This window comes from Oncorhynchus kisutch, linkage group LG12 (genome assembly GCF_002021735.2).
Source record: "Oncorhynchus kisutch isolate 150728-3 linkage group LG12, Okis_V2, whole genome shotgun sequence".
NCBI lineage: Eukaryota > Metazoa > Chordata > Actinopteri > Salmoniformes > Salmonidae > Oncorhynchus > Oncorhynchus kisutch.
Window position 1 is genome coordinate 29,363,480 of NC_034185.2, and position 15,699 is coordinate 29,379,178.

Consider the following 15,699-nt stretch of genomic DNA (forward strand, 5'->3'; position numbering starts at 1 on the left):
AAAAAAAATGTAAAGTTCAGTTCCAGAGCTTTGTAATGGTATATCTATATCATACATTACAATTGGTGTAACATTGGGAAGCTATGCTGCATTGAAAGTTTATACACTTGTAAACACAGTTTTGAGGAAAAGCCCTTAAAAGATGTTTGCGGTGATTTCACACTTGCTAGAGAGCTCTCCTTTGTTTACACCCATTTCTCATCATTCACACCTTTTAAGAAAACACTTTGAAGTTTGTAGAAATGTTAAAATAATGTGGGAGAATTTAACACGATATGGTAGGAGAAAATCAATTTTTTTGAGAGACTATCTTCTTGAATGGCAAGTATAAAGACCCTCGCTTGAAAAACAAGAAAAAGGCATTAATAGTGCTGTTTGCCCATCTTGACGCCGTAGCCAGTATATATTTCCTCAAAATCGTCAGAATTAATAAGGGAACTCAACAAATCAGTCATTATTTTTTTACGTTTTTGCCGAGGTGGTCTCGGATGCAACATTTAAATCTAACTAAGATATTTGGTGCACTATTTCTCCAGTGAGAAAATGTGCATGAAAACAAGTTGTCTATCGTTGAATGACAACAAACACTACATTGAAGAATCCCTACTGTTGACCGACCACCGACGAAGGGGCGTGGACTTCTGCTTCCAAATATCAGGTTTCCTCGAGGAGAAATGTTGTGTGCGTGAACAGCCAGAAAAAAAACCTTCCCGAAGACTAAAACAAACACAAATGTGGTCATATATGCACAAACCGTTTCGGATGGGGAAACATGCGGATGCCGTTATAGTCCTCAACTTTTTAAGAATTCACATGTAAAACATGACTGTCTATGACAATATGCTAAACAGAGGAAGAGTGTGGTAGTGTAGAAAACAACCAAAATATTTAAAGTAGTAGCCTACAATAAGGAATACCTCCAGGTAAAATACACTTTATATAGTCCTGAGCCTTTAACCTGACTTTGGTGCAGGTCATGTTTTTCTTCACATTATTGTCTCTGGTAAACACACTCTGTATATGAAATTAAAATGTTTATTTGTTCGCATGACCAGGATACAGCAGGTGTAAACGTTACAGTGAAATGCTTACTTCCTCAACAGCGCAGTAGAGCAACAGAAGCCTGTGACATGTGGAGTTATAGACATGACCGACAACTCATGTCCATCTACGCCATTATCTCAGCCAATCATGGCTAGCCAGGAAGGACCCTGTCTTTCTCCCTATATAGCGCAGTGCTTTCTCCTTGGCTAAACTAGGCTTATAATTTAGCATTCATATTTACGGATCCCATACAAGTTTATAATTAAGGGACATGACCGTTCACAAGTTCAAGAATGCAATGCTTACAACTTGTCTCTGCTAACTGAAATGTTGATTTGTTTCTAAATCAGACCTGTTCTCAACTTGCCTACCTGGTTAAATAAAGGTAAAATAAATAAATAAATAAAAGACCATGATCAAACTACTAGCTATCAAACTAAGACTGGGGGGGGGAGAGAGTATGCGAAGTAGGAATTAGCATAGTAGGGGTCATTTTTATACAGCTGTGGTAAGAAGAAACATTTAGTTGTAGGGTTATTGCTGTCGGAAGAGCTAGTGACCTAGCTGTGCATACTTCACTCTGTTTCGCATTTCTGTGTGAAATGCTAACCTGGCGCAAATAGACTTATGGTCCTTTGACTGTGTGTTTGTGTAACCTCTCTCGGCAGGTCCGGTGTTGGCGTGACGGGTGCCAAGCAGACCATGTTCTACGCCGAGGTGTCGGACGAGAACTGTGTGGGTGAGGGCGGCGGCGAGCCACAGGAGGGCGAATTGATCGAGGTGGTGAAGGTACCCCTCCACGAGGCCATGACCTTTGCCTATGATGAGAGCATCCCCAAGACCATGGGCGTCATCTTCAGTTTCATCTGGTTCCACAACAACATGTCGCCCAAGTACAAGATCTCCACCAACGTTTAACCCACCCAACACCTGTCCCCTTCCCTGCCCCCTTCAGCCTGAGGTGGAAGTTGCAGTTAACCACAGATCTGGGATCAATGACCCTAACCCCTAGGCCTAATCTATACAATTAGGGGATGGAGAAAAGAAATCTGACCCTTTGTCAGTGGTTAGAGACAACTTCAATCTACTCCCAATCCCTTCGCCTTTGCCCGTATCCATATAAGTTGGCCCCAGGGGGACCGTTTTTTTCTCGTTACTAACTGTTCTTTTTCAGAGGTTTGTCTCATTCTTTTTTTCTTTTCTTTTTTACATGGTCTTTAGTACTTTTCCTCTAAAACTTGCCATATGCTGGTGGCCAGCAGCACTGTTTGTTGTTAGTTTTCACTGTAAATGTATTACCTTTTCCTCACAGAGGTCCAGGGTGCAATCTCACGAAGATGGCTACATGATGGCGCTCTCGTTTGGAGCTGCTTGTCTACCGTTGATTGAATCATGTTCCAGGAATGCAAAAATGTTGTTGCTTAGTCAGCGCCAGGGCTTATTACATACGAGGGCCGTTGCTGAGTCTGTTCGATTACTGCAGCTGGTTCAGGCGCGCCTTGCTTATTTTCTCCACAATCTACTCAGCCTCGAAGCCAGTGTTTCCCAGTCTTGGAGCGGTGCCGATTTTATCCCAGCCCAGCACTAACATACCTGATTCCACTAATTAATATGGCTTCATGGTCAGGTGAGTTATTGCTGGGCTAAAACACAAATCTGCTCACCTTTTGGATCCACCAGGACCGGGATTGGGAAACACTTCTCTAAGCAATACTTGATAGCTGGTAGTTTGATCATGGTCTGATTTTAAAATAAACATTTCAGTTAGCAGAGGTGATTAGATAAGTTGTAAGCATTGCATTGAGTCCAGGGGTGTCACTACAGTAGTGTGTGCTCCTTTGAGGTCCCATTAAGTTGTACGTTCGATAGAGGCTTCTTTTAACTACCACGGGAATATGACCTACCTCTACACTGGGGAGATTTATTACAGTAACTATTGTCACTATACTAGCACCACAATACTCAGTATCACAATACTCGAAAGTATTGTAATATCATGATACTTCTGAGTATCATGATACTGAGCATTTTGATAACACTAGTAACCACTATATCATTAATTGGAAATTGTGAGAACCCTCTGGGGGACAATTTCTATCACAATTATACCTGCATGTTAGCAGGAAGGCTTCACCGATATTGGCCGAGATCAAGAGTTATGTATATCTCAGCCAGTGTTTTTGAGCAGGGTCAATGGGAGTTTTGTTTTAGGAAACTGAAAACCTAGCTTGTAACATGTAGGAGGAAGTTTAGCATGCTACTTGACCCAGCTTCCTGGAACAGCACCCGGAGCCCTTAGTTTGTTTTGTGATCCCCCTTGTTGTTTTGAACCTGACGGCAGGGGCGGAAGAGTTTTGTTGATACCAGCACCGTATGTGAGGCTTGAAGTAAAATGGTTGCGCTTTTTAACCTGTGAATCTGAGAGACATGGCCCAACAGTTAGACAGACCCCTCTTTTCCCTATGCCTGTTTTGGCCAGACCTCTTCAAAACGCCCCCATTTCCACAGAAATCAACAACAGCTATCCAAGTCTATGGTGGTTTGAAACTAGGGTTGCAATACAGGTTTTCACAGGTTTTTCAGATAACCCGGTTGGAGGATTCCCAGCTGGAGGATTCCCTCCTTGATGATTCCCTTCAGTTTTACTGGAAATCCTCCAACTGGGATTTCTGAAAAACCTAAGAACTCTGGGAATGGTTCTGGGATTTGCAACCCTATTTGGGACAGATGAAGACAACAATCAATCTCAAAAGCACTTGCTTAACATCTCAGGTCCAGACAGTTTCCCCCCCTTGACGAGGTAACATTCAGGGATCACCATTCTGCACCGTCTTAGCCATATACTTTTTAACCATTGTGTATGGTGGTGATGTAGTGACATTTCGATATAGTTTGCAAATTTTATGACCTGTTAAAGTCCTAAATGGTGAATTGACACATCTCATGAAAAACCTTTCTTTTGGCAACATATTAGTGTGTGGATTCATGGCCCCTTCCACAATAAGTTGTTAAAAATCGATGAAGCGGTGGTGATATAAGGATCAAAACCAAATAGTTAGCGATTATAATTCAATTTCAGAATGATTTGAAAAAAACTATTGGCTTAAATAAGTATCTTGGCTTCCTAACCGAAGGCTTAACAGCAAGGTCTAGTAGTTGGTGGAATAAGGAAACAGCAAGTGTCACTTTCAAATGTTCACTTGTTTTGGACTTGTACAGCTAGCTACCTAGTTTAAGCTAAAGCTTAAGCTTTATCTGAATTGGCCTGTAATTGCATTCTGGGTGTCATCATTCCATAGCCACGTAGGTCTTAACTTAGCAGTTGATGTAACATCAAAATATTATACATGAACTTTGTTTATATTTGTGAAGACTTGGCTTGTTTTCCCAGATTTGTAAAAGAAGCCAGTTGTTATTTGGTTAGGGGCAATTCCATTTGGTTAGGGGCAATTCCATTTGGTTAGGGGCAATTCCATTTGGTTAGGGGCAATTCCATTTGGTTAGGGGCAATTCCATACTTAAGTTAACTTAAGTATACATTACTTTCAAATGTATACTTAACAAAAACCATTGATTTCAAAGTTTAACACCACTCTATGCACGAGGACTACTTTAAACAATTTCCACTGAACATTTGACAAAAACACATTTAGAGGAAGAACCGTGCAGGTACAGATTTTGGTAACCGAGTAAAACTGAGGGAGATTTTACTGTAATTCTTTTACCAAACTTTAATCTGCAGTTTTTCTTTTTTTTTTATTTATGTACTGTGTAAATTATTCAAAGCAGTCATTGTGCATAGAGTTGTATGGTTTGTTACTTTGATATCAATAGTTTTTGTTTGGCATACATTGTAAAGTGAAAAATCTGAGACTCAGATTTCACCATAGAATTGCCGTTATCTGATGTCTTCTCAGACAGAGAACCAGTTTAACACCAGAAAATAACATATATTTTTTGCCCAGCCAGCTGGTTTGATGGTCCAACTGTTACAAGCCAGAGTTTATCTTTCGAATGAACAATTAATCTGTAAGGCTCTTAATGCACTGTTGCATCAACCATACATTTCCTGACAGATTTGAGATGCAACTACACTCTAGTTCACTGCTGTTCGCCGTGTCAGTAGCACAGCCGTTGTTCAGACTCAATATTTATGGGGAAATCAGAGTAAAGCCCAGGTATATCACGTTGAAACGACTGACCTCTATAATAATGGTGTGTGAATAGATGGAGTATGTCAGTATTGATGATGCTGTTAGATAGCAAGGTAAACTGTTAAATTGTTTTAACCAGGCGTGTTTGCCTTACCATAACATTGAAAAGGGAGGGGGGGACTTGATCAAAGTCCTATTGACCTCAAAAGGACTTCCATAGCCAAGGTGGGCCCTTTCCCCTGAGCATGTAGTTTTCCCAAATTATTCTTCCTCCCTCTATTTGGAATCATTTGTCAATCAAGTATCAGGATTGATTGTTTTTTTTCTGGAATGGCTAGAATTTATTTTACAGAAAAAAAAAGATGGCCCTATACTCATGCTAGCCAGCTTGATAGTTTTACAGTTTATATAAATAGCAGAACAGACACATTTTTCTTTACTCTTTCGCTCTTGAAGGCTTTAACATGTATGAGTTTTGTCCTTCCTTTGCGCCGCTGATTGAATCATGGTAAATATTTATAAGGTGAAATTGGGTTAGGCGTTGAAGGCCAAAAGTGTTATCAGGGAACTATTGTAACTTAGTTGTCTTAACCATTACAGTTTCTCCCGTAAAGATGGAGTCCACTGTATGGGAAACAATGTCCGCCACTGTCCCTTCCATGGACTTTGTTATTGTTTGTTGCCTAAGTGGAGGTGAGGAGCGTTGCCCCAACGTGGTTTTAAAAAAATGCAGTACATATTCTGATGTTCTATCGTGCGTGCAATGATGTCCGGAGGGGAAAACAGTGTTCGTTGTTTGCAGTGACTTCTTGTTGTTGTAATATCAAAAACGGATATGACTGTTTAACCATTAAGGAGCCCAGCTTTAAATCTATAACCCCAGACTTGAACACACTGTCCCCTCTGCCTTTGTTCCTATGAGACAATCTTTTATTTGATGTCTGCCTTCATTCAAATCCAGATGAGTTAGATTTTTGGTAGATTCATTGACCATGCATTGTCCCTGCTAAGACAAAATCTTAACTGAGAACTCCACCAAAAGTTGTTGTTGGCGCTTACCTCTTACCTTTTGGATGGTCTTGATTTGTACAGCTGTAACTCATATGTGTTTTAAGGACTAATACTCTGTATAAGTTTACATAGCAGTACATTGGTGCCTTATGTCATAAGGTATCAAACCCTTTCACTGGCCCAATCTGTAATTTTAACAGCCTAGTCACTTTGTTTGGAAAAGTGAGGGATGGGGCTTCGAAGTAACCCCTCTGAAATTCATAGACTGACCTACAGATGCAAGGAGCGACAGTCAGTGAGAGCAACATGATCATTAAAGGAAATATTTTGTAGCTATGCATGGTTTACGACAAAGATGATACATCATGGAGTAATACAATTGTAGATTTGGGGCTATGATGGAGTAAGACAGTTGTACCAAGTTGGGTACATATCATTAATCGAAGTTACCATTGAAAGACAGAACATACAGATTGCGCCTTTAACTGAAACCTATAAGCCATCAACAGTTTTTTTTGGTGAAGAGTCCAAATTTCTTAAACATTGCCAGCACTGATGGTCTCTCAATCATGACAATGCTGGATACTACCATAACATCATGCGACGATTATACCTCCATCACCGTGTGGCAAGTAGGCATGTCACACTGCATCATTGTAGCGCATACAGCATCGATGGCCTATGTGAAGAAAAAAAAACTACTAAAAAAATCTGCATTTCGCGCGTGCTGGCATGCCCGTAAGGCACTAACATATCAAACGTTCCATGAATATCGGAAGTGTCCATTTCAGTGGAGTTCTCTTTGGGATAGAATGCATCTTATATCTCCCTTTCAATACATACTTGTTTGATACCACTTTTTTGGGTACTCTGTCTTGATATTGCAACTGCAACTGGTTTATTTTGTGTTTTTTTTAACGGTACCTTTCTGAGAGCATGGAATATTGTTTTGTGATAGATGAGAACAAGACAATAAATACATTTATTTTTCATTTTTTGACAATTTTTTTGAGTATTTTCAGTATCCATTGCAAGCAACGAGGTTGTGACTATCAGTTATTGCTTATGTTCTCAAGAAAGGGTGTTTAAATTGTAGTTTCTATTTAACGCCCCTGATTTATTTTAGTTTATGCATTTATTGTCGGTTATACTGCAAAGCAATTTGTTCAATTGTGAATTTTTTTGTGTGTCTTACACAGAATTAGTGTTTTCTTTGAATTTATTCTCTGAGAAAGGATATCGACAAAGTTAAGTGTCAATGTTTCTTATCAGAGTTTTTCTGCTTTATTTGGAGTGAATTCATTGTGGTTTGTGTTTGAGTAATACTTCATGTTTTATATGTTTAACTTGATTTCGTAATTGTTCTTTTTCAAATATTTCACAATTTAAAAAAAACCTACTTATGGCACTTGGTGCAAATATATATATTTAAATATTATATTTTGCATGTGCACTAACTGTTTCATTGAACTGCATTAAGTGTAAATAAAAGAGGGTTGATGCCTAAATCATGTTTTTTTTCCAATTGTCCTTAAATTCTCTGGCTAACTATATGAGACCTTCAAGAGAACTCTTTCCCACAACTCTTTACAAAAGTAACATGCACTAGAAGCAAACTGTAAAAAAACAATCCCACACAACACCCTTCCACCCGCACCTGATGACATGAGTATCTCTGATATAATAAACAAATTCAACCATGAGGACCAAGGCACTGCTATATTAATCGTGGTGGAATGTTCAATGGAACGGAATATTCTAAACTTAAGGGGTGCGTTTTTTTAAATGTATTTAACTAGGCAAGTCAGTTAGGAACAAATTCGTATTTTCAATGACGTCCTAGGAACAGTGGGTTAACTGCCTTTTTCAGGGGCAGAACGACAGATTTGTACCTTGTCAGCTCGGGGGTTTGAACTTGCAACCTTCCAGTTACTAGTCCAACGCTCTAACTACTAGGCTACCCTGCCGCGTTGGTTGTCCTTGGTTTTTTATTTAATGATCAATAACCAGAGCAACTTAAATCTACATTTTGCCAATTTACTATTGTACCCTATAGCACATCACATCCTTCTTTTTGATAAACACAAAAAGGTGTGTTTTTTTTGCCCCATTTCCACACCCAAGGAGGAAGAAGTGATAGAAGGTCCAGTAGGAGACAGGTGCTCTGATCAGGTGAATTTTCTTTCTCTCACTCCTTGGCTCTTGAATGCTCACATAGATTCATACAATACTGAATTGCACGCTGTGTCTTAATTCAAACCGAGGGCTAGCCGATTCCTCCTTTTGTTGCGTGTGTGTTTGAGGGGGGGGGGGGAGTGTAGTAAAGTGCTCTTGGTCGCTCAAATGTCCAATGCTAAATATTTGACACCAGTGAAGTGTAATTGTCATGGCAATATTTGTGTTGGTATTTTCTTTTGAAGGTGGAATAGTAATCATGAGACAGTCATGCATACACTTTTGAGGAGAGTGGACTCGATTAGGGTGGGGGGGGGGGGGGGGTAGTACAAGTGAACGCATCAGCTAACCAAGTGCAACCTTTCTGCCCTCACGGCAACTGCACGTCAAGTCTAACAACAACCGTTGGGTCTGGGGTGAGAGGTAGAGATTAGTTATGGTGTCGTAAATGTTGGACAGTCCTCTCCGGTTTGACAATTACATTGAACTTTATTCCAGTTCTATATTGGGGAAACTAGTGATTTTGTATTGCATACAGCAACAACAAATTTAATGTAATTGTGAAAACGAAGAGGAATGCCCAACTCTGCTGCAGCTCCCCGTAATGACCACTTCTCAGTCAGGGTTTGGATTATCGAAGTGTAGCTACATTTTCCTTTGTATTAAATCAGTGGTCTTAGTCGTCACTGGATTCTGAATGTCTTAAAAGTGCAATCTAATCTTTCTATTTTTTGGCATTTCCATTAATAAGGAGGTATCCCAATCTCTTCTTCCTGAAGTGTGCACTTGTTCACTACTCCACAAATGTGAACGCATTGGTATAGGCACAGGCTAGAGGGAGTTTCCATATTTCCTTTGACATCCATAAAGGGAAGTGAATAAGTGCAGGGAGACTATATATTATTGTGACGCAACCAAGTGTTCGATATAGAGAAGGGCTGAATGCATGTCTTATAGTATCTCAAAATGCCCCTATCTGTGTGGACAATAACATATAAGCGTCTACCATTTAAGCAGACCTATTTATCCAAGGTGACTTGCCAACGTGAATAAGCATTTTGAATGGGTGGCATGACATTGCAAGCGCCGTGCTCAACCAACTGAGTCACACACATGAGCACACAATGTAGAAGGTACGTTGAGTGCCTAGTGAAAGTCTTTACAATTTGCTGCCTTAAAATTATATTTAAAAAAATTCCCCTGCAGATCTCTTGGCACAACTTGGTTTCTTGGCATAACTTGAGTCGATGGTCAGGGGGCCGGAACATAATTACAAATAATTTGTAGACTGCAAATGGGGGTAAATTGAGCCGCCTTGGGATAAGTGGGGGGATGATGTCCTGTGATGGTGCTGGTAAGTAAAAGTTGAATTCATGGAATGAGGGTATGGTATATTGTATATCTTAGATGTATGCCTACATTCAGATATACAGTATATTTATTTTGTTCCATATCATTCACCCTTCCATTTCATGACCAGTTGTCTGGGACAGGGAGGGATGTTGTTTTGATGTGCCAACATCGAAACAAATTCTGCATTTGAGGCCAATAAGTCCATAAAACTAGTCCACAAGTTCAAACTCCATGGCATCAGATAAGACCTTATGTTCCTCTGCTACTCTATCATAGCCTCTTTTAAAACCAGGTACTTTTCCTTTTTGTCAATGTACATCTTCAGTGTCATTCAGTCTATTTGTTCATCCCTTACTGCTCCTTAAATGGACTCCTTCCCTTCACTCACTTCCTATGCTGCTCTCTCTAGAACCTCAAGGGAGGCTAGACCCCTGTTTGTTTTATGTTTGTATACACAGGGCATAATGTCTGCTCTGTAAAAAAAAAAGCACTTTGAGTTCATATGCATGACACATTGCAAAAATACTATGCATAAAACTGACTAACAGTGGAGGCTGCTGAGGGAACGGCTCATAAAAATGGCCTGAACGTAGCAAATGGAATGGCATCAAACACCTGGAAACCATGTATTTGATACCATTCCAGTTATGCGGCTCTAGTCATTACCACAAGCCCGTTCTCCACAATTAAGGTGCCACCAACCTACTGTGCTATCTAATCATCGTTTGTATGGGGTATGGTGGCCATTGGCTCAACTTACCCCAAGGCAAACATTTTGACTATATTAGCCCACACAGCTACAAGGATGCACTTTCATGCTGATATGAAGCCCTCTTCCTAAATATTTGGTCACATGATTCATTTTGTGCAAGGTTTCCTAGAAACAAGAGGCGACTCAACTTACCCCACTCTCCCCTACTCCACAAAGAAAGTAAAAGGCTCTGTCGAATCAATAGAGACATTTCAGACAGTCACACAAAGGAACGCCAAACCCTGGTCGCGCACTGGCCACCATCCGAGCACGTCCCAGAGGGGGGGAAAGTTGAAATGCAAGTCCCACTTTTTAGCCCCCGCTAATGAATTAATAATTCCCCCCACCCAACCTCTTTCTTCCACCATGCACCTTGTGTTGCCAGTGTGGAAACATAACTACATTGTGGTCCTGACACTTTCATGTTGAAATTGGACACCGGGCCGTAACAGGCCTCCTTACTGTGTTTGTCCCAGATGGGCCATCTGTGGTTGCGGTGGCCATAGCAGGCACGTTCCCTCCTCATTCTGGGTGAACTTCGAGGTGCAACCAAGCCAGCCTCTTTGAAGTGAAGCGCTGCTTTGTGTCCACCTCTGGAATTATGAGGCTGGGAGGACAAAAGGCATGGCATGGGCGACAACCAATATGATTCCAGCGCACTACACTGTCCACCTGTATGCAAATGAGATCCTCGGCCCGGCCAGTGAGAGGAGAAGCCTGGTAAACTTAGTATGTTGGCGCTAACCCCAAGAGGAACCCGTTGGCTCGGGTGAAGTTTCCTCTAGGATCAGCTTCCCTGCCCCTCCCCAAATCCTAACCTTAACCATTAGTGTGGGAAATGCAAAACCGATCCCAGATCAGTGTCTGGGGAAAGTTCACCCTAAACCAGGGATCATCAATTAGATTCAGGGGGGGAAAAAATTTTGTGGTCAGGGGGCTGGAACATAATTACAAATAATTTGTAGACTGTAAATTGACCGCAAGAAGCCACAACATACATATTTGACGAAAACAGAATTGCTTACATTTGTATATGATCACATACACCAGACAGTTAATAACTTACATCACCCTGTTCACGAAAGTGGATCACTCCTGCAGTTTCCAGATTTCCTTTGACATCCATAAAGGGAAGTGAATAAGTATTATTGTGACGCAAGTGTTCGTCATAGAGAAGGGCTGAATGCATGTCTTATAGCATCTCAAAATGCCCCTATCTGTGTGGACAATAACATATAAGCGTCTGTCGTTTAGACAGACCTATTTATCCAAGGTGTGAATAAGCATTTCACACCTTATACAGACGTGAATAAGCATTTTTGTATGTACAAAATAAGATCACCAGTTGGGGAACCCTGCCCTACATCAAAAACTCATTGGAGTGAGATGCGGCCGTTTAGGATTCAGTTCTGTTTCTGAATACATTGCAGGAAGTTAAAATGTTACCCGTCTTATTCTTTAAATCCTGATTCGGATATATTTTCATGTTTCATGTGGATTTAAAATGATATGGATTTTGTTGGATTGACACAATTCTTCACATTGGATCAAAATACCTGCTCCATGCTTTTACTATCTAGAAAATCCAACAATTTTGTATTTTTTTGTTGTATTTTTCACACCTTTTTTCCTCCCCAATTTCGTGGTATCCAATTGGTAGTAGTTAGTCTTGTCTCATCGCTGCAACTCTCGTACGGGCTCGGGAGAGGCGAAGGTCAAGAGCCATGCGTCCTCCGAAACACAACCCAACCAAGCCGCACTGCTTCTTGACACAATGCACATCCAACCCGGAAGCCAGCTGCACCAATGTGTCGGAGGAAACACTGTACACCTGGCGACCGCGTCAGCGTGCACTGCGCCCGGCCCGCCACAGGAGTCGCTAATGCGCGATGAGACAAGGATATCCCTGCCGGCCAAACCCTCCCTAACCCGGACGTTGCTGGGCCAATTATGCGCCTCCCCATGGGCCTCCCGGTCGCGGCCGGCTGCGACAGAGCCTGGGCTCGAACTCAGAATCTCTAGTGGCACAGCTAGCACTGCCATAGACCACTGCCACACTCGGGAGGCCAAAATCCAACAAATTCTTTCTTCTTAATTTTGGTGTGCCACAAAAAGATTTGAGCAATAGTTGCACTAAAATTAGAGAATACCATGACTGCCTGTATTCCAGAGCACAGATATTATCTTCTCCGCTGCCCAGGGTTCAAATAGTGTTTGTTTACTTTTTAAATGCTTTGAGCTTTGATTCAGCCTGCCTGGAGTGCCAGACGAGCAGGGTTGCACTCTTGGCACTATTTCCCTGGTTCAATCACGCCAGCCAAGTTCAATCAAGCTCAGCTTACGTATTTGAAAGAAAACAAATACTATTTCACTACTGTCTGATACCGAACACAATATACCAGATGGATACCCACTTTTATTACAAATGCTGATATGGTGTCGGACCAGAACCAACTGCAAGCTACCAACCTATATCCCTCTTTAACACTGACATCATGTTTGATGACAAGGATTACCTGGCTTCTGATTTAGAATCTGGCAGAGCTTGGTTGACCTCGCGACCCCTATCTGGTACCTGGGGGTCTGTCATGCTTATCCCCTGCTGTGTCGGCTCGTGGGCCCAAGTAAACCGTGCCTCACGCTTCCTGTGTCCGTCCTAGTTAGGGTGATCACATTTAAAATCCCCAAATGCTGGACAATAGGATGATTTTGCGGAACAGTGTAGTTTACATCTTTGGCAGAAGATCTCAACAACGATTGGAGAAGTGTTTGACATCACCAGTACCACATTCTTATGATATACTGTACATTGCCTTCAGAAAGTATTCACACCTCTTGACCTTTTACACATTTATTGCGTTATATCCTGAATTTTAAGTGAATTAATTGAGACTGTGTCACAGGCCTACACACAATACTCCATAATGTGAAATTAGATTTTTTTTTGTTATGCATTTTTGCATAAATGAATTAAAAATGAAAAGCTGAAATGTCTTGAATCAATAAATATTCAACACCTTAATTATGGCAAGCGTAAATAAGTTCATGAGTAAAGATTTGCTTAACAAGTCACATAAGTTGCATGGACTCACTCACTCTGTGTGCAATAATAGCATTTGATATTTGAATGACTAACTCATCTCTGTACCCTACACATACAATTATCTTATCGAGCAGTGAATTTCAAACACGGACTCAACAACAGAGACCAGAGAGGTTTTCGAATGCCTCGCAAAGAAGGTCACCTATTGGTAGATGGGTAAATAAAAAAGCAGACATTGATCATGGTGAAGTTATTAATTACACTTTGGAGGGTGTATCAATACACCCAGTCACTACAAAGATACAGAAGTCCTTCCTAACTTAGTTTCCAGAGAGGAAGGAAACCGCTTAGGGATTTCGCCATGAGGCTAATTTTGTATTTATTTTAATTTTACATTTATTTAACCAGGTAGGCCAGTTGAGAACAAGTTCTCATTTACAACTGCATCCTGGCCAAGATAAAGCAAAGCAGTGCGACAAAAAACAACAACACAGAGTTACACGTGGAATAAACAAAAGTACAGTCAATAACACAATAGGAAAATATATATACAGTGTGTGCAATGGTGACTTTAAAACGGTTGTAGAGATTAATGAGAACATTGTCATTTAGGTTAGTATTGTGGAGTAACTACAGAGTGAAAAGAAGGACGCTTGTACAGAATGAAAAATATTCCAAAACATGCATCCTGTTTGCAATAAGGCACTAAAATTTGGCAAAGAAATTAACTTTATGTCCTGACTACAAAGCGTTATGTTTGAGGCAAATCAAGGGAGTTTTTTTTTAATAAAAAGAAACGGAATAGAACGAAGCACCGGCACAATCTTAGAGGAAAACTTGGTTCAGTCTGCTTTCCAACAGACACTGGGAGCCAAAGTTACATTTCAGCAGGACAATAACCTAAAACACAAAGCCAAATATACACTGGAGTTGCTTACCAAGATGACATTGAATGTTCTTCCGTGGCCTAGTTACAGTTTTGACTTAAATTGGCAAAGAAACCTATGGCAAAACCTGAAAATGGCTGCTTAGCAATGATCAACAACCAACTTGACAGAGCTTAAAGATTTTTGGAAAGAATAATGTACAATTATTGTTCAATCCAGGTGTGCAAATCTCTTAGAGACTTACCCAGAAAAACTCTCAGGCTGTAATCGCTGCCAATTGTGATTCTACCTGGTATTGACTCAGGGGCTTGAATGCTTATGTAAATGAGAGACTTCTGCGTTTAATTTTCATTAAATTTGCAAATATTTCTAAGAACATGGTTTCACTTTGTCATTGTGGAGTATTGTGTGCAGATGGGTGAGAAAATAATATATTTAATCAATTATGAATTCAGGCTGTAACACAACAAAATGTGAAATAAGTCTAGGGGTATAAATACTTTTTGAAGGCATTGTATATCTTGTCATAAGCGCAACGTGATTGCAAAAGAGACAATTATCTTCAAATGAATGTGAAGTTTGAGTGAAATATGGGACAGATCAACTTAGTGGTGTTTTAATGTTGATAAAATGTGGGATGGTTTTGTTGGGGGACACATGACAAATGCCCAAAATGCGTGACTGTCCCGCACAATCTGGGACATGTGGTCACCCTAGTCCTATTATGGAGGAAGCGAGGGAAAGGAGGAGGGTGCATGGGAAAAAAAGCATTCACTTATCATGGGATCCTGTGCCAAAGAGGTCTGTATGGTAATAAAGTATAGGACCCGCAAACTCAGATGCTGCAACACTTCCCGCTCTGAAAAAACTGGTTGAATCAACATTGTTTCCATTTCATTTCAACCACCAAAAATCTTTGTGATGACATTGAGTCAACCTGAAAAACTGATTGGATTTGCAAATTTCACATTGAATTCATGTTAGTTGAAAACTCAACCAAATGTAAATCAAAATGAATGTTGAACTGACGTCAGTGCCCAGTGGGTTCCCTTTACCATGCATTGGTTATTGGTTTTTGTGAAGTCTTTATCTAGGCATTTTTATGCAAAGTGATTTGTCGATTTGTTTCCACATAGTCCAACTGTAATGTAGTCAATTTCAAACACACCCATTATTTCAGCTCTGTTCTTCTGCATGCCTCCATGAACCATTTTTGAACTTCAGAGAGGATGTGAGGGTTCGCGACCGATTCAAAACAAAGTCAAGAGGAAGACAGGAGTA

At 40.6% G+C, this 15,699-nt stretch overlaps 1 protein-coding gene across 1 annotated transcript in view; it reads left to right on the forward strand.

Annotated features, from left to right (window-relative positions):
- Nucleotides 1-7,722, forward strand: part of nudt14 (nudix (nucleoside diphosphate linked moiety X)-type motif 14) — an 83,900-nt gene extending 76,178 nt beyond the window's left edge. The window contains exon 5 of the mRNA XM_020496697.2: nt 1,713-7,722. Coding sequence (XP_020352286.1) covers nt 1,713-1,962 — 250 coding nt within the window. The 3' untranslated portion in view covers nt 1,963-7,722. The remainder of the gene's footprint in view (nt 1-1,712) is intronic.
- Nucleotides 7,723-15,699: the final 7,977 nt, after the last annotated feature.